The sequence below is a fragment of the Oryctolagus cuniculus genome, chromosome 7 (genome assembly GCF_964237555.1).
Source record: "Oryctolagus cuniculus chromosome 7, mOryCun1.1, whole genome shotgun sequence".
NCBI classification, from domain to species: Eukaryota; Metazoa; Chordata; class Mammalia; order Lagomorpha; family Leporidae; genus Oryctolagus; species Oryctolagus cuniculus.
In genome coordinates this window covers 77,431,502-77,449,288 of record NC_091438.1, presented here as the reverse complement: position 1 = coordinate 77,449,288, position 17,787 = coordinate 77,431,502, and the positions used below count along the sequence as shown (strand labels likewise).

The window sequence follows — 17,787 nt, the reverse complement described above, 5'->3', positions numbered from 1 at the left end:
TTTTTTTTTTTTTTTTTTTTTTTTTACAGGCAGAGTTAGACAGTGAGAGAGAGAGAGACAGAGAGAAAGGTCTTCCTTTTTCCATTGGTTCACCTCCCAAATGACCGCTACGGCTGGCACGCTACGCCAATCCAAAGCCAGGAGCCAGGTGCTTCCTCTTGGTCTCCCGTGCAGGTGCAGGGACCCAAGCACTTGGGCCATCCTCCACTGCCTTCCTGGGCCACAGCAGAGAGCTGGACTGGAAAAGGAGCAACCGGGACAGAATCTGGCGCCCCGACTGGGACTAGAACCTGGGGTGCCGGCACCACAGGCGGAGGATTAAACTAGTGAGCTGCAGCGCCGGCCCAATAAAGTTCTATTATACCTATTTTAAGATAAGAAGCTGAAACTCAAAGAAGTTAAACATGCTGTAAAACTGGTTTTTCTTTCTGTTACGAAACTAGAAGATTTTTCTGGTACCACATGTAAATATCACTGCATGTGAATAATTTTGACCCTTGTTCCTCAGAGCTAAGGCTCCTGTAACATTTGTTAAATTTCTGATTATCTCTATAGCTGGAGAGTCTCAGCTGCCATGTTCTAAAAGTCCAATATATCTTTGCATAATTCTTCGTTTAGCCTTTTTGTTTTTTTTTTTTTCCATATTAGACTTGCTGTGACCTAACAACTCTGGGACAAAACACTATTATATTTATGGAAAAATTGGTGGGTTAAAGCCTGTCAAAATTGTTTTTTTTTTTTTTTTTTTTTAAGATTTATTTATTTATTTGAAAGAGTTACTAAGAGGCAGAGAGAGAGGTCTTCCATCTGCTGGTTCATTCCCCAGGTGGTCACAGCAGCCAGAGCTGTGCCGATCTGAAACCAGAAGCCAGGAGTTTCTTCCAGGTGCAGAGGCTCAAAGCTTTGGGCCATCTTCCACTTCTTTCCCAGGCCATAGCAGAGAGCTGGTACAGAAGTGGAGCAGCTGGGACTTGAACCTGTCCCCATATAGAAGGCTGGCACTTCAGGAAGTGGCTTTACTCCCTATGCCACAGCACTGGCATCCAAGGCTGTCAAAATTGTAAACATTTTGGGAGAACTTTCAGTATTGTATTACTTAAGAAAGTCTGTGGAGAATACATATAATAAAAAATTATGCATGGATTTCAAAATTGTTTTTGCACTAAAATAAACTAATCTTTTAATTCAGTTTTTCCACAAACTTTTAAAAGATTGATTGATTTGAAAGAGTTACAGAGAGAGATATCTTCCATATGCTGGTTCACTCCCGAATTGTCCACAGTGGCTGGAGATGGGTCAGTCAGAAGCCAGGAGCTAGTAGGAGCTTCTTCCAGGTCTCACATGGGTGCAGAGACCCAAGGACTTGGGCCATCTTTTACTGCTTCCCCAGGTACATTAGCAGGGAGCTAGTGGCCCAGCCTAACCCTAGTAGTGGTAGGCATTTGGGGAGTGAACCAACAAATGAAAGAAATCCATCTTTCTCTGTCTTTTCCTCTCTCTCTCTCTCTCTTACTCTGCCTTTCAAATAAATAATTTTTTTAAGAATAAAGTGATCCAAACCTGAAAAAAAGACTCTGACTAGACATTTTACTGATACTTGTCCTTGTATAACTTGCAAGTTTTGTTTGATGAGAAACCTGTCAGTTGGTTTTTTAAGATTCTAAATACTTCTTTTATTGTTTGTTTTTACTTAGGCAAGTAAAACTTGAGACAGATCAGTACAAAGAAGAGCTGTCCAAAATGGAAAAAGAAATAATGCACCTAAAACGAGATGGAGAAACTAAAGCAATGCGTCTCTCTCAATTAGATATGATCTTAGATCAGACAAAGACAGAAATAGAAAAGAAAACAAATACTGGTAAGTAACAGGTTAGCTGAGCTTAGCTGCCTGCATATTTGTACTTAAGTGAAAAAAAGTGAGATTTTAAGGTAGTGGGGCTGGAAGGGACAAAAATGGTCAATATTTGCCTCTTGTAGGTAAATAAAATTGGATATTAATTATAATTACTTACAGTTCTTAATAGCAAATGGTTTACATGTAATTTCAAAATTATTTTCTTCTCTTAATAGTGAAAGAGTTAGAAAAGTTACAGCACCACACTGAATCTGAACTAACAGAAGCCTTGCAGAAACGGGAAGCACTAGAGACTGAACTACAAAATGCTCATGGAGAATTAAAAAGCACTTTAAGGCAACTGCAGGAATTGAGAGATGTGCTACAGAAGGCTCAGTTATCATTAGAGGAAAAATATACTACTATAAAGGATCTTACATCTGAACTTAGGTGAGTTGAATAATAAACAGTATCACAATTACAGATACTTTACCTTATTATGGTAGTTCTTGGGTGATACAACTTTGTTTTTGAATTTCAGATGTCCTAACATTTCACCTTTGACTCACCATGGCTAATGCTATTCAGCCCAACCCATGTTCTATAACTAATTAGGCTTGTAGTATCTGCAGATGGTTCCATCTTCAGTCCTTGGAACAATATATGCTAGTCCAAGTGGTAGAAAAAATTTGGGGAAGGGTATAGCAGTGCCCTATACCAAAATAATATTATTAATTATTATTATATTAATAATATTTCTTTGTATTAAACCTTTATTTTATGCCAGGGACTTTACATATAATTCCACTCATTCCCCTACTGTAAACTTATCAGATTATTGTCATGTTTTTACAGTTGAAAAGATTGAGGTTTGAGAAAATTAAGTAAAATGCCCATAATTGTAGAGTCCAGAAAAGCGTTGCATACAAGTCTGTACAACTCCTAAATCTAGATTCTTAGATTAGCAGTGATAGTATAAAATGCTTGGCTAGCACACATTCGTAGTGAGTAGAGAAGAGCCAGACCAGAGCCAAAGTATGGAAAATAGACCCAGAAAAGGAAAACAGAGGTACAAAACAGGGAGTGAAAGATACTATAAAAGAATAGGATAAAGAGTAGTAAGATGATCAAAAGAAACTTAGATGTTATATCCCAGGATTCATTGTAGGGACCCCCTTTTGCTGCCCACAAATTCATCTTTAGTAGATTTCTTTTCTTTTCTTTTTTTTTCTTTTTTTTTTACATGCAAAGTGGACAGTGAGAGAGAGAGAGACAGAGAGAAAGGTCTTCCTTTGTCCGTTGGTTCACCCTCCAATGGCCGCCGCGGCCGGCGCACCCCGCTGATCCAAAGCCAGGAGCCAGGTGCTTCTCCTGGTCTCCCATGGGGTGCGGGGCCCAAGCACTTGGGACATTCTCCACTGCACCCCCGGGCCACAGCAGAGAGCTGGCCTGGAAGTGGGGCAACCAGGACAGAATCTGGCGCCCCGACCAGGACTAGAACCCAGTGTGCCGGCGCTGCAGGCAGAGGATTAGCCTAGTGAGCGATGGTGCCAGCCATAGTAGATTTCATATAGCTTTAAGTACATTGTGTCAGACAGTTCCAAACCCATTTCTTCAGTATTGACCTCTTCCTCTAATTGTAGATTCAATATCAAATAATTTATCTCCACTTTGATTTTTTTTTCACTTGGATATTCTTTTTTTTTTCTTTTTTAAAGATTTTACTTACTTGAGAGGTAGAGTTACAGAGAGAGAGCGCACGAGACAGAGAGAAAGGTCTTTCATCCACTGATTCACTCCCCAGCTGGCCACAGCAGCCAGAGCAAGGCTGATTTGAAGCTGGGAGCCAGGAGTTTTTCTGGATCCCCTACACGTTTTCAAGGGCCAAGCACTTGGGCCATCTTCTGCTGCTTTCCCAGGCCACAACAGAGAGATGAATTGGAAGAGAAGCAGCCAGGACATGAACCAGAGCTCGTATGGGTTGCCAAGATGTAGGCAGAGGCTTAGCCTACTAAGCAACAGTGCCAGCCCCAACTTGGATATTCTTAAGAGACATCTCAAACTTGGCCAAAACACAACTCACTTATTTCTTCATAATCCTGTCTTTCCTCTATCTCAGTAACATGCAGTTGCTCCAGTCAGAAATCTGTAATGTTATTCTTGTTATCTTTTTCCATCCAATCTGTTAGCAAGTTATGTTTTTATTTCTAAAACATATCCTGAAATCCAGCACCGACATTTAAGATGCCACTCAAGACATCCACATCCCATATTGGAATGCCTGCGTTCATGTCCTGCCTCTGCTTCTGATTCTAGCTTCCTGCTGTTGTGCACTCTGGGAGGCATCAGATGATGGCCTAGTATATGAGTCCCTATCACCCATGTGGGAAATCTGGATTGGATTCCTGGCTCCTGGCTTCAGCCTGGCTCAGCCCCATCTGTTGTTAGTATTTAGAGAGTGAATCAGTGAATTGGAAAACTTTCTCTCTCTCTCTCTCTCTTTCTGCTTTTTAAATAAATAAATTCTCAGTACTTTTTAGAATCTTGGAGTATGGGAAGGATCTGTAAATATTTGCTAAATCAGTGTTAAGTAATTAGTGCATGAAATCACTACATAGTGAAATCTTATGTTATAGCTAATGCATGTATTTTGGAAGTTCAGCTGTTTGCACTGATAGAAGTTAAAGTTTTCTTTAGAATTAATTTCATACTAATTTTGGAATATTAGTTTTAGCCTTGTGTTGTAACTCATGAAACTTTTAGAAGAATATTAAGTAGATAGCTCACTAAAATACAGAATCTGCTTCTTAAAATTAGTACATTTATCAATATTGTTTAATATTTCGGGATCAACATTTTCAGCCTTTGAAATCATATCAGAACTTAGATTATATTTCTGAATTAAAATATATGATCACGGGCTTCATAGTGGTAGAAGAACATTGTGTCAGTATACAGGGGTGGGGAACCTTTTTTCTGCCAAGGGCCATTTGGATATGTATAACATCATTCATGGGCCATACAAAATTATCAGATTAAAAATTAGTCTGCTATAGACATATTGAATTTTTTAAAAAAGTATTTATTTATTTGAAAGTCAGAGTTACACAGAGAGGGAGAGAGGGGGAGAGAGAGAGAGAGAAGGAGAGAGGGAGGGAGGGAGGTCTTTCATCTGATGGTTCACTCCTCAGTTGGCCGCAATGGCTGAGAGAGGGGGTAGGGGCAGAGGTCTTCCATCCGATGGTTCACTCCTCAATTGGCCGCAATGGCTGGAGCTGTTGCTGATCCGAAGCCAGGAGCCAGGAGCCTCCTCTGGGTCTCCCACGCGAGTGCAGGGGCCCAAGGACTTGGGCCATCTTCCACTGCTTTCCCAGGCCATAGCAGCTGGATCTGAAGAGGAGCAGCCAGGTCTTGACCCGGCGCCCATATTTGGCCAGGATGTTAATCCACTGCGCCACAGCGCTGGCCCCTAGATTTATTGAATTTTGAGTTCTGCCTATGGTTGCCTTGGCAAGGCCAGACCAAATTATTTCCCATGTGTCATTTGGCCTGTGGGCCAGACGTTCCCTACACCTAATATAAAGTCATGATTTAGTGAGGTTTTTGACTGGACTAGAATTTATTTAAAATATAAAATATTTTACATTAGAGTTTAGTACCTAATTTAAAAAAATATATTTGAGAAAAAGAGCAACAGATATATATATAGAGGTCGTCCATTTCTGGTTCACTCCCCAAATGTCTACAACAACCCCTGACTAGAGCTAAAGCCAGGAGACAGAAGCCTGAAACTCAATCTTTGTCTACCATGGTGACTGAAACTCCAGTCACTTATTATTCACTACTACCTCCCAAGGTCTGCATTAGCAAGAAGCTGAGTATAGAATCCAGTCACTCCAATATGGTTATATGTTTTAACCTTAGTCATAACCACTAGGCCAAACACTGGGTCCTAGTACTTCATTATATATTAAAGTTTGATTTTGAATATAATTCCAATATGAAATATGAGAGTAATTTATGGAAAGTGAAATTAAAACACATGTTTACTTTGATGCAAAAAAACTTTGAAATCCATGCATAATTTCTTCATGAATTTTTTAAGACTCCTTAATACAAGGGTCTTTGTCTGAAATACAAATTTCAGCAGAATCACAACTGTTATATGTAAAAGACTTTCAAATACTCCCTTGATGTATGTCTGAAAAAATATGAATTTAAAAGAAGTACCCCTATTCAATCTTAGAAACCTGGGAATGATTTAGCAATTAGCTTAAATTACTTTAAGATTTTATTTATTTATTTGAAAGGTAGAGTTACAGAGAGGTAGAGGCAGAGAGAAAGAGGTCTTCCATCTGCTGGCCCACTCCCCAGATGGCTGCAATGGCTGGAGCTGTGCCAGTCTGAAGCCAGGAGCCAGGAGCTTCCTCCGAGTCTCCCATGCGGGTGCAGGGTCCCAAGGACCTGGGCCATCTTCTATTGCTTTCCCAGGCCATAGCAGAAAGCTGGATCGGAAGTGGAGCAGCCAGGACTCAAACCAGTGCTCATGTGGGATGCTGGCACTGCAGGCAGTAGGTTTACCTGCTGTGCCAAAGCGCTGGCCCCCAAATTATTTATAGTATTAGAGTTTGAGTTAACTTTTGCCTTTTTAGAACACTGTACTAAAAACTTATATTGTTGTTTATTTTATGTATACTTTACTCCTTTAATTTGAGCCCTCTCAAATAGAGTTAATTATATGTGTTCTATTGCTTTAAAATATTTTTCTAGTCTTTATTTGGTATGTAAAATAACTTTTAAAATAATACGGGTTAGAAACATTAAAATTGTAATTCCTATTGATTTTTATTAACAAGGTAAACAAGTTGGTCTAATTTTTTAAAAAATATGTAATATTTCTACTACATGCTTTGATCTTTTCCCTTTGCTAAATTGCAGAGAATGCAAGATGGAAATTGAAGACAAAAAGCAAGAACTTCTTGAAATGGATCAGGCACTTAAGGAGAGAAATTGGGAGCTAAAGCAAAGAGCAGCTCAGGTTGATTTTTCTCTAACATTATTATTTTTTAGTAGTGCATCTATTTTTTTAAATTAATTAATTAATTTAAAAGAGAAAATGATTCTACCTACTGGTTCACACCCCAAATACACACAACACTTGGAGGCTAAAGCTGGGAGGCAGAAACTCAATCTAGGTCTCCCATGTAGGTGGCAAAAATACAATAATTTGAGCTATCACCACTGCCTCCCAGGGTCTCATTATCAGGAAGCCGGAGTCAGGAGCCAGAACCTAGTATTCTGTTATGGCATCTTTTTTTTTTTTTTTTTTTTTGACAGGCAGAATTAGAGAGAGAGACAGAGAGAAAGGTCTTACTTCCATTGGTTCACCCCCTCAAATGGCAGCTACGGCCAGTGCACTGCGCCAATCCAAAGCCAGGAGCCAGATGCTTCCTCCTGGTCTCCCATGCGGGTGCAGGGCCCAAGGACTTGGGCCATCCTCCACTGCACTCCCGGGCCACAACAGAGAGCTGGACTGGAAGAGGAGAAACCAGGACAGAATCTGGCGCCCCAACCAGGACTAGAACCCGGGGTACAGGTGCTGCTGGCAGAGGATTAGCCTAGTGAGCTGCGGCGCCGGCCTGTTATGGCTTCTTAACTGACATCTTAACAAACTAGGCTAAATGCCTGCCCCTCAATTACTTTTTAATAAAATTTTCTGTTATGGCACATCCTAGAGATATACATCAATTTTTCTGTGCAATAAATATTTTTAAAATTAGAAATATGTCATTTCTCTTTATCCTAATATTTTTACAGCAAGTAAGTTTTGAGAATGAGAATTAGTTTAAGCATCAGAGCTTTTTTGTTTTTAATTTTAAAGTAATCACAGATCATTAAAACTATAGAAATATAACATATTTTTTTTAAAAAAGGATTTATTTATTTGAAAGAGTTACAGAGAGAGGTAGAGACAGAGAGAGAGGTCTTCCATCTGCAGGTTCACTCTCCAGATGGCTACAATGGCCAGAGCTGCACTGATCCAAAGCCAGGAGCCAGGAGCTTCTTTCAGGTTTCCCTTGCAAGTGCAGGGGCCCAGGGACTTGGGCCATCTTCTACTGCTTTCCCAGGCCATAGCAGAGAGCTGGATCAGAAATGGAGCAGCTGGGACTCAACCCGGCACCCATATGGGATGCTGGCACTGCAAGTGATGGCTTTACCACCACGCCACAGCACCAACCCCTAGTATAACATTCTTAACCATTGGTTTTATGAGTTAGGAGGCAATTTACAGCAGTACTGATAGAGACCTTTCTTTTTTGATTTTTAAATTTTCACTCTCACATAAAAGGGAGAAGAGCTGGGATGCAGCTGGTGCCCTTAAGGGAATCCAGCTCTGCAGGCAGAGGCTTAGCCACAGCACCATTCCCTATTTCTAGTTTTTTGAGAAATCTCCACACTGTTTTTCAAACTGGCTGCACTAATTTACATTACCACCAACAGTGTTTACCTTTCTCCACATCCTCACCAGCATTTGTTATTCTCTGTGTTTTAGATTTTAGCCATGCTGACAGGGGTGAGGTGATATCTCATTGTGGCATTCCCCTGAAGGGTAGTGATGGTGAACGTTTTTTCATATATTTGTTGGCATTTGTATTTCTTCTTTTGACAACTGTCTGTTGAAGTCCTTTGCCCATTTTCAACTCGATTGATTATTTTTTTTTGAGTTGAGTTTTTTAACTTGCTGATATTTTCAGGATATTAGTCCTTTGTCAAATAGGTGGTTTGCAGATATTTTTTCCCATTTTATTGGATGTCTCTTCACTCTATGGATAATTTCTTTTGCTGTGCAGAACCATCTAATTTTGATATAGTCCCGTATCTTTAGTTTTGCTTTTGTTGCCTGTGCTTTGGGGGTCTTGTCCATGAAGTTGTCACCTACACCAATGTCTTGGAGTGGTTCCCCTATGTTTTCTTACAGTAACTTCATAGTCTCAGGTCTCAAATTTAGGTCTTTGATCCATCTTGAGTTGATTTTTGTATGTTTTGAGAGAGATGGATCTAATTTCATTATTTTACATATATACATCCAGTTTTGCCAGCACCATTTGTTGAAAGATTATCTTTACTCCACTGTGTGATCTGAGCCCTTCTGTCAAAAATCAGATGGGTGCCAGTTCAAGTCCTAGCTACTCCCCATCCAATCCAGCTCTCTGCTATGACCTGGGATAGCAGTAGAAGGTGGCCCAGGTCCTTGGGCCCTTGTATCCACCTGGGCAACCCAGAAGAAGCTCCTGGCTCCTGGATTTGGATTTTTCTCAGCTCTGGCTGTTGTGGCCATATAGGGTGTGAACCAGAGGATGGAAGACCTTTCTCTCTGTCTCTGCCTCTCTGTAACTCTACCTCTCAAGTAAATAAATAAATCTTTAAAAAAAATTAGTTGGCTATTTGTATGTGGATTAATTTCTGGCCTCTCTCTATTTTGTTGCACTGATCTGTGTATCAGTTTTTATGCCAGTATGAGCTGTTTTAATTGCTATAGCTTTGTAGTATGCTTTGAAATCAGGTATTGTGATGCTGCCAGCTTGGTTTTTCTTGCTCAGGATCACTTTGGCTATTTGGAGTCTTTTGTGATTTCATATGAATTTTAGAATTTTTTTCCTTACTCTGTAAAAAATGCCATTGGTATTTTGAGAGACATTACATTGAATCTGTAAATTTCTTTAGGTAGTATAGACAATGATATTGATTTTCAGATCCTTGAGCAAGGAATATTTTTCCTTTTTTTGTGTGTTCTTGATGATTTTTTCATCAATATTTGATAATTTTCATTGTAGAGATCTTTCAGTTTTTTGTTTTTATTTTTGTTAGCTTGTTCCTTTTTGTGTTGTTTGAGATATTTTACTTCTTTGGCTAAATTTATTCCTAAATACTTCATTTTTTTGTGGCTATTGTGAATGGGATTTCTTGATTTCTTTTTCTATGAATTCATCATTAGCATACAAAAAAAGTTACTTTTGTGTATGTTTATTTTGTCACCTGTAATTTTACTAGATTGGTTTATCAATTGTAACAGCTTTTTGTGGAATATTTAGGTTTTTTCATGTATGACATCATGTCATCTGCAAACACGGATAATTTGACTTTCCCTATTTCAATACCCTTTACTTTTTTTGTCCTTCCTATTTTGAGCTTTATTTTTTTTAAGATTTATTTGTTTGGGACAGCATTGTGGTTCAGCTGATTAAAACACCACCTAAGACACTGGCATCCCATATGGATGCTTGTTGGAGTCCTAGCTGCTTTACTTCAGATCCACTTCCCTGGTAATGCACCTGGAAGGGCAGCAGATGATTTTCCCACGTAATTGGGACCTTGCCACCCATGTGAGAGAACCAGATGGAGTTCCAGGCTCCTGACTTCAACCTGGCCCAGCTCTGTACATTGCAGCCATCTGGGGAGTGAACCAGTACATGGGAGGATCTCTTCTCTCTCTCTCTCTCTCCCTCCCTCCTCCCCCCCACCGCCTTGACTCTACCTTTCAAATAAATAAGATTTATTTATTTATTTATTTTATTCATTTATTAAAATTGCAGAGTGACAGAAAGAGGGAGAGATAAAGAGATCTTCCATACATCTGCTGGTTCACTCCCCAAATGCCCACAACATCCAGAGCTAAGCCACACCAAAGCCAGGAGTCAGGAACTCCATCTGGGTTTCCCAGATGGATGGCAAGAACCCAAGTACTAGGTTCAGAATTGCAGAATATCCAAGACTCAAACTAAGCACTCTGATGTGGGATGTGGCTGTTCCAAGGACAGCTTAACCTGCTGCACAGTAGTCACTCTAGTATCTGAGCCGTTTGATCTCTTATATTACTCTATATCAGGAGAAAATGGGATTGAAGGGATTACTTTCTCAGATTGGTGTTTGAGGCATTAATTACCAGGTTTTTTTTTTTTTTAAAGATTTATTTCATTTATTTGAAAGAGTTACAGAGAAAGGTAGAGACAAAGAGAGAGGTCTTCCATCCGCTGGTTCACTCCCCAGATGGCCGCAACAGCTGGAGCTGCGCCAATTCGAAGCCAGGAGCCAAGAGCTTCTTCCGAGTCTCCCATGTGGGTGCAGGGGCCCAAAGACTTGGGCCATCTTCTACTGCTATCCCAGGCCATAGCAGAGAGCTGGATCAGAAGAGGAGCAGCCAGGACTAGAACAGGCACCCATATGGGATGCTGGTGCTTCATGCCAGGACTTTAACCCGCTGCACCACAGTGCAGGCCCCTAATTAGCAGTTGTTATTCAGCATAAAGTCTGAATCATTTTGTCATTTATAAACATATACATATGTTGTTCAGTGTCTATAAATTTATGGAGCTCATGGACCAGTACTAGCAAATGATTATTTTTTCCAATTTAGAAGTATATATATTTGAGATGAGTTTTAGTTTTAATTATACTCCTATAAACAGTTCCAAAGCACAGAAGTTTTCATATTGGAATAAAATTGAACAGAAAGGGCCAGAGTTGTGACGCAGTGGGTTGTCTCTGTCTGTGACACCAGCATCCCATATGAGCACCATTTTGAGTCATAGAGACTTTGCTTCTGATCCAGCTCCCAGCTAATGCATCTGGAAAGCAGCAGAAGATGGCCCAAGTACCTGGGCCCCTGCAATCCACTTGGGAGACCTGGGTGGATTCTAGGCTCTGATCCAGCCCCAGCCCTGGAAGCCATTTGGGGAGTGAACCAGTAGATGGAAGATCTCTCTCTCTGTCTCTTCATCTCTGTCTATAACTCTGACTTTCAAATAAAATGAATACTTTTTTTAAAAAAAAATTTAACAGTAGTTTAATAATACTTTTGTATTTAGGTTACACATTTGGATATGACTATTCGTGAGCATCGAGGAGAAATGGAACAAAAAATAATTAAATTAGAAGGTACTCTGGAGAAATCAGAATTGGAACTTAAAGAATGCAACAGACAGGTAAATTTTTAAGTTACATATTTTATTTTATTTATTTCTTAAAAGATTTATTTATTTATTTGAAAGGCATTTACAGAGAGAGAGAGAGTGAAAGAGATTGTCTATCTGGTGGTTCACTCCCCAATCGGCTAAATGGCTGGAGCTGGGCCAATCTGAAGCCAGGAGCCAGTAGCATCATTCAAGTCTCCCACGTGGGTGCAGGGGCCCAAGTGTTTGAGCCATCTTCTGCTGCTTTCCCAGGTATATTTTCAGGGAGCTGTATCAGAAGTGGAGCAGCTGGGACTGGAACCGGCACCCATGTGGGATGTCAGCACTGCCGATAGCAGCTTAACCTAGTACACTACAGCCCTGGCCCCAAGTAATATATTTTAAATTGTTTAAAAATAATAACTCCTGGCTGGCGCTGCGGCTCACTAGGCTAATCCTCTGCCTTGCGGCGCCGGCACACCGGGTTCTAATCCCAGTCGGGGCACCGGATTCTGTCCCGGTTGCCCCTCTTCCAGGCCAGCTCTCTGCTGTGACCAGGGAGTGCAGTGGAGGATGGCCCAAGTGCTTGGGCCCTGCACCCCATGGGAGACCAGGATAAGTACCTGGCTTCTGCCATCGGATCAGCGCGGTGCGCTGGCCGCAGCTTGCTGGCTGCGGCGACCATTGGAGGGTGAACCAACGGCAAAGGAAGACCTTTCTCTCTGTCTGTCTCTCTCACTGTCCACTCGGCCTGTCAATAATAATAATAATAATAATAATAACAACTCCTGGAGCCATGCATTTAGCCTAGTAGTTAAGGTGCCAGCATTCCCACATCAGAGTACCCAGGTTTGTTTTTTTTTTTTTTTTTTTTGACAGGCAGAGTGGACAGTGAGAGATAGAGACAGAGAGAAAGGTCTTCCTTTGCCATTGGTTCACCTTGCAATGGCCGCCGCGGCCGGCGCACCGCACTGATCCGATGGCAGGAGCCAGGTACTTCTCCTGGTCTCCCATGGGGTGCAGGGCCCAAGCACTTGGGCCATCCTCCACTGCACTCCCGGGCCACAGCAGAAAGCTGGCCTGGAAGAGGGGCAACCGGGACAGAATCCGGTGCCCTGACTGGGACTAGAACCCGGTGTGCCAGTGCCGCAAGGTGGAGGATTAGTGAGCTGCGGCGCCGGCCTCCCAGGTTTGATTCCTAGCTCTAGTTCCTGACTCTACCTGCCACTGCATACCCTGGGAGACAGTAGTGATGGCTCCAGTGATTGGATTTTGTTCCAGGCTCCCAGATTCAGCCTCAGCCAGAGCCAACTCTTGGCAGTCTTTTCAGGTAGTGAACTCGCAGTCTCTCTTGCTCTTTCTCCCTCTGTCTCACTTATGCTCTCTGCCTCTCCAAAAACAAAATAAATTAAAAATTCATGATCTTGCACATAAGCCAGTGAAAGTTGTCTTATCATTTGCACCCTCTATCTTACCTTGCTAGACAGCACCATGGATAAATATCTGTAGGTGACCCAGAAACAGGAGGAGCAGTCCAAAGTGATGCTTCAGGTGAATGGAAGGGAACTCTAAGCTTTGTCAGTATTAAACTCTGGGAGCCCTATGCTTCTCCAGGGAGCTCTTGTAATCCAGTGCTGAAACTCAGTCCCTGCCTGCATAAGAATAGCTACTGCCATGACTGGTAAACAGTGGTACTCAATAACACCTTCAGACTTACCTTGGCACTGGGCAAGCTGTGCCCTCCCACCTGGCTCATGAGCGTAGAGGAGCACCTCTCCCCTCATTAGCCATGAGTATTTTTACCCTAGGTAGTTCAGTCACACTGGGCCACAGGAGGTAAACCATATGAATGAGCTACACTATGAGGATGTGGAGCTATGTAGAAGCAGCCACCAAAACAGGCTGGGCCAGATGGTGTGCTATTGCATAGATGATAAAGAAGAGCTGGACCTAGGTGTCAGTGTTAGAGTTAAATCCCAGCATTACAGCTAAAGATGACTGGATCTGTGAGGGAGCCCATATCATCTAGATTAACTGTGTGACATCTAGAACTGTAAAGAAGCAGTAGCCATCCTGAGCTAGGAAGAAAACACTAGTATCTCCCTGCTGGTGATGCGACCCAACCTAAAAGCCAACGGGTGAGGAGTTGGAAGGACATGGACTGGAATGATCTTTTAGATGGCTGACTGTCAAACTTGCAAGCTGAAAACCCCAGAGCCTAACAACTTGGAAATGGAAAGAAGGGAACTCTTAATGTCAGCTGAGGCCTGAGCAAAAGCTGGGCAGTGGCATAGCTAGACCACTGAGAGCATGAACCACAAAGTGCCCTGAGCATGACCTGCTAGATGAGCCCCTGGGTACTACCAGTACTCTGGGAGCCTACACAAGTTTGACCTGCAAGGGGATGTCCTGCAGAGCTGGGATTCCATTTCAGCATGTATTTACTGCTGGCTGAGGAGTGAGGCCAGGAGGGAGAGATGTCCCAGGCCTCACCAGTGAGGAATATGAGCAGTGTGAGTGCCATCTAGAGAATGGCAACCCCCGGGCCTCCTTTTCCTCTGACCCTTGTGCAGCAACAGTGCAGTGGTCATCAGCTGCAAGGAAAGCCTGTGTCACTAGATGGCCTTGCTGGAGGAGGAGCTAAGACCACAATGGTCAAAAGCCAGAGAATGAGCACTACCACAGCTGCATGCCCCTGGCCCCATCCATGGCTTGGAGGATCTGGGCCACAGCCCTTTGAGTTTGGAAAGAGGCCCTAGGTGGGTGGGGTGGCAGCTGCAGCCACTGAAAGACCCCTGCATGGAGTGGAAGGTTAAGGTGCACAGCAGCGTCACTTACTGAGCGGCACCACTGCCTGTGTGGGACAGCTGCTCCTGCCCTGGAAATCAGGGAGGAGAACAGTGACTTCACCACTGACGACAACGATGTGTTGAGCAAGATGACGATGAGCCACTACTGGAGCTAGGAAGAGCAGAAGCAGCGCTTGATCTGTGCCTGGGAGCAGCAGAAGCCCCATGGCTCAAGCGTCTGAGGGAACAGAATGGGGACAAACCCAAGCTCAGCATCATCGCCTTGAGCCATCATAGGTAGAACAAGAAGATCCAGGACAACCAGATTGTCATTGTAAAAGACACTTGGCTGAGGGAGCTCTTCCTGAGCTCACAGCTTATTGTGAAAACAAGTCATCTATCCCACCCTTAGCTGGCCAGGCAGGATGGAGAATTGTAAATGAGGTCTTTTGATGGTTTTTGTCCCCCCTAGTAACTGAATGCCAATCTGACAATCAGGTTTTTTTTTTTTTTCCTTTGAAATTGTACTTAAAAAGCCTACTGCCACTAGTCCTGTTGGGTTTTCCTCTCTTGAAAGCCCCCCTCCACACCACTCTGGCTGGAGGTCCTTGATTCTTTTTTTTTTTTTCCTCTCTCTCTCTCTCTCTTTTTTTTTTTTTTTTTTGACAGGCAGAGTGGACAGTGAGAGAGAGAGAGAGACAGAGAGAAAGGTCTTCCTTTGCTGTTGGTTCACCCTCCAATGGCCGCCGCGGCCGGCACGCTGCGGCCGGCGCACCGCGCTGATCCAATGGCAGGAGCCAGGAGCCAGGTGCTTTTCCTGGTCTCCCATGGGGTGCAGGGCCCAAGCACCTGGGCCATCCTCCACTGCACTCCCTGGCCACAGCAGAGAGCTGGCCTGGAAGAGGGGCAACTGGGACAGAATCCGGCGCCCCAACCGGGACTAGAACCCGGTGTGCCGGCGCCGCTAGGCGGAGGATTAGCCTAGTGAGCCGCGGCGCCGGCCCCTTGATTCTAATAAATACTTCTAAATATCATTCTAAATATCAAAAAAAAAAAAAAAAAAAAAGACACTTGGCTGACAACAAACAGGTGTACGACCCTCTGCTCTGTCACCATGGTCTGAGCCACCCAGCCCATGCCAGAGAGCCTGGTGCACCCTCCCCTCTCTCCTTCAAAATGAGTACTGTCAAAATGTCTGTCTATGTGTATATTGTGCTTGGGCACACTCTTACCTGTTTACCTGTGCAGAGCTTGGTTAACAGAGGGAAGCCTTGGAAGAGAAGTGTGCTTGTCTTCCTTTCTCTACTTCCTCCTCCCCAAGTAAAGCAACCACACAGTCTGCTGGCATTGGGGCCACACTTGTGATGGTCACCCTTTCAGGTGTAGATATGTGTATGTGCACATGACATCCACATGGCACATGCACAAGCTTTTGTGGCACATGTGCTTGGAGATGGAAATGGAGCAGCCAGGAGGTGAGGAGGACTGTTGTAAGTGCAAGAGTGCAGCCTCTTCCCCTGCTGGGAGCCGCAGTTATTTGCATACAAAGACAACTCTGAGTTTTATGTTTTTTTCTCCCTTTGAGTGCTTACTAATAATTGTTTTTCTGTTGTGTGATCTGCCATGGGGGCTGGCTACTGGAAGCTTGACAAGGGTAGAATCCCTGACTGTCGACTGGAAAGTAGGCAAGAGAAGAGAGGGAGGGCTGGAGATGGAAGGGAGGGCCGGAGGAGTGAGACACAGCTGTCCAGGTAGCTACCACTCTGAAGTACTGGGATGGGGAACCTCTTATAGATTTTGAGGCTCACACCTGGGGACCACCCCCTTCCTTAGTGACTGGGGAGAGCAAGACTGTAGAGACAGAGGGGGTGGTGTCCTAGAAGAAGACTCTGAGCCCAGGCCTTATCTGGAGTGGTGACCTCTCTTCTGAGTGGCCTGGGGAGGTGCTTGGCTACTGAAGGGGATCTAGAAGCCAAGCCTAATGAATGAATGACAGACACATGAGGTCATGTGGCCTGAAGAGGTGACAATCCTGGAACCAGGTGACAGGCATGTGGACTGTCTAGGAGATGCCTTCGACTTTATCTGCTTTTTCAAATATGGACTCGCTTCCTATGCAAGGGGGACCCTCAGACTTGAAGAGCCCCAGGTTGGAAGCAGACAGCCTGGCCTGCCTCTGTCCTTTTTTTTTTTTTTTTTTTTTTAAGATTTATTTATTTATTTGAAAGTCAGAGTTACACAGGGAGAGAAGGAGAGGCAGAGAGAGAGGTCTTCCATTTGCTGGTTCACTCCCCAATTGGTTGCAACAGCTGGAGCTGCGCTGATCCGTAGCCAGGAGCTTCCTCCCAGTTTTCCGATGTGGGTGCAGGGGCCCAAGGACTTGGGCCATCTTCCACTGCTTTCCCAGGCTATAGCAGAGATTGGAAGTAGAGCCAGGTCTGGAACCAGCACCCATATGGGATGCCGGCATTGCAGGTGGCAGCTTTACCCGCTATGCCACAGCACTGACCCCAGTCACCTATGTCTTGAGAATAAAGCAAGCTGTGATTTTACTCCATGGTGGGGGGGGGGGGGACTACAAACATATTTATATAAGTATCTAATCACATAATTCAGCTTTTTTAATGTATTATAATAATATTACATATTATTAATCATTGTAAAGCTTCTTTACAGTCATTTTTTTCTCTCAATATTATTTTGAATATTTTTCTTCTATCAGTGTATCCAAATACCTGACATAATTTATGTGTGTGTGACTATGTATAAAATATTTATAGAAGACTTTGCAAGTAGTTCTGATAACTGTGGTTTCCTCTCAACAGGGAACACAGTTAGGTTGGGTGTCATGGCATACCAGTTAAGCCGCTGCTTGGGATGCCTGCATCCCATATTGGAGTGCCTGAGTTCAAGTCCTGCCACAGCTTCTAATCCTGCTTCCTGTTAATGTATACCCCAAGAGGCTAGCAGTTGTTAGCCCAATTACTTAGTCCCCTGTGGAAGACCTGGATGAAATTTCTGGCTCCTGGCTTTGACTTTGCACAGCCATGGTGTGAGCATTTGGGGAATAGACCAGCAGATGGCAGATCTCTGTGTCTGTCTCTCTTTTTGCCTTTGAAGAATAAATAAGTAAATAAATCCTTGTGTTCTCCAACTTTACTTTTTACCTTTAAAATTATTCAAAAGATCATGTAACATTAGTTTTAATGTGCCC

At 43.2% G+C, this 17,787-nt stretch overlaps 1 protein-coding gene and 1 pseudogene across 12 annotated transcripts in view; both read left to right on the top strand.

The window, feature by feature from the left end:
- Positions 1 to 17,787, top strand: part of CCDC18 (coiled-coil domain containing 18) — a 137,781-nt gene that overhangs the window by 82,598 nt on the left and 37,396 nt on the right. For all 12 annotated transcript variants that reach the window (XM_008264871.4, XM_051857475.2, XM_051857479.2 and 9 more), the window contains 4 exons: positions 1,695 to 1,858; positions 2,071 to 2,284; positions 6,773 to 6,872; positions 11,701 to 11,817. In XM_008264871.4, coding sequence (XP_008263093.2) covers positions 1,695 to 1,858; positions 2,071 to 2,284; positions 6,773 to 6,872; positions 11,701 to 11,817 — 595 coding nt within the window. The remainder of the gene's footprint in view (positions 1 to 1,694; positions 1,859 to 2,070; positions 2,285 to 6,772; positions 6,873 to 11,700; positions 11,818 to 17,787) is intronic.
- Positions 13,503 to 14,585, top strand: LOC138850601 (PDZ domain-containing protein 4 pseudogene; annotated as a pseudogene).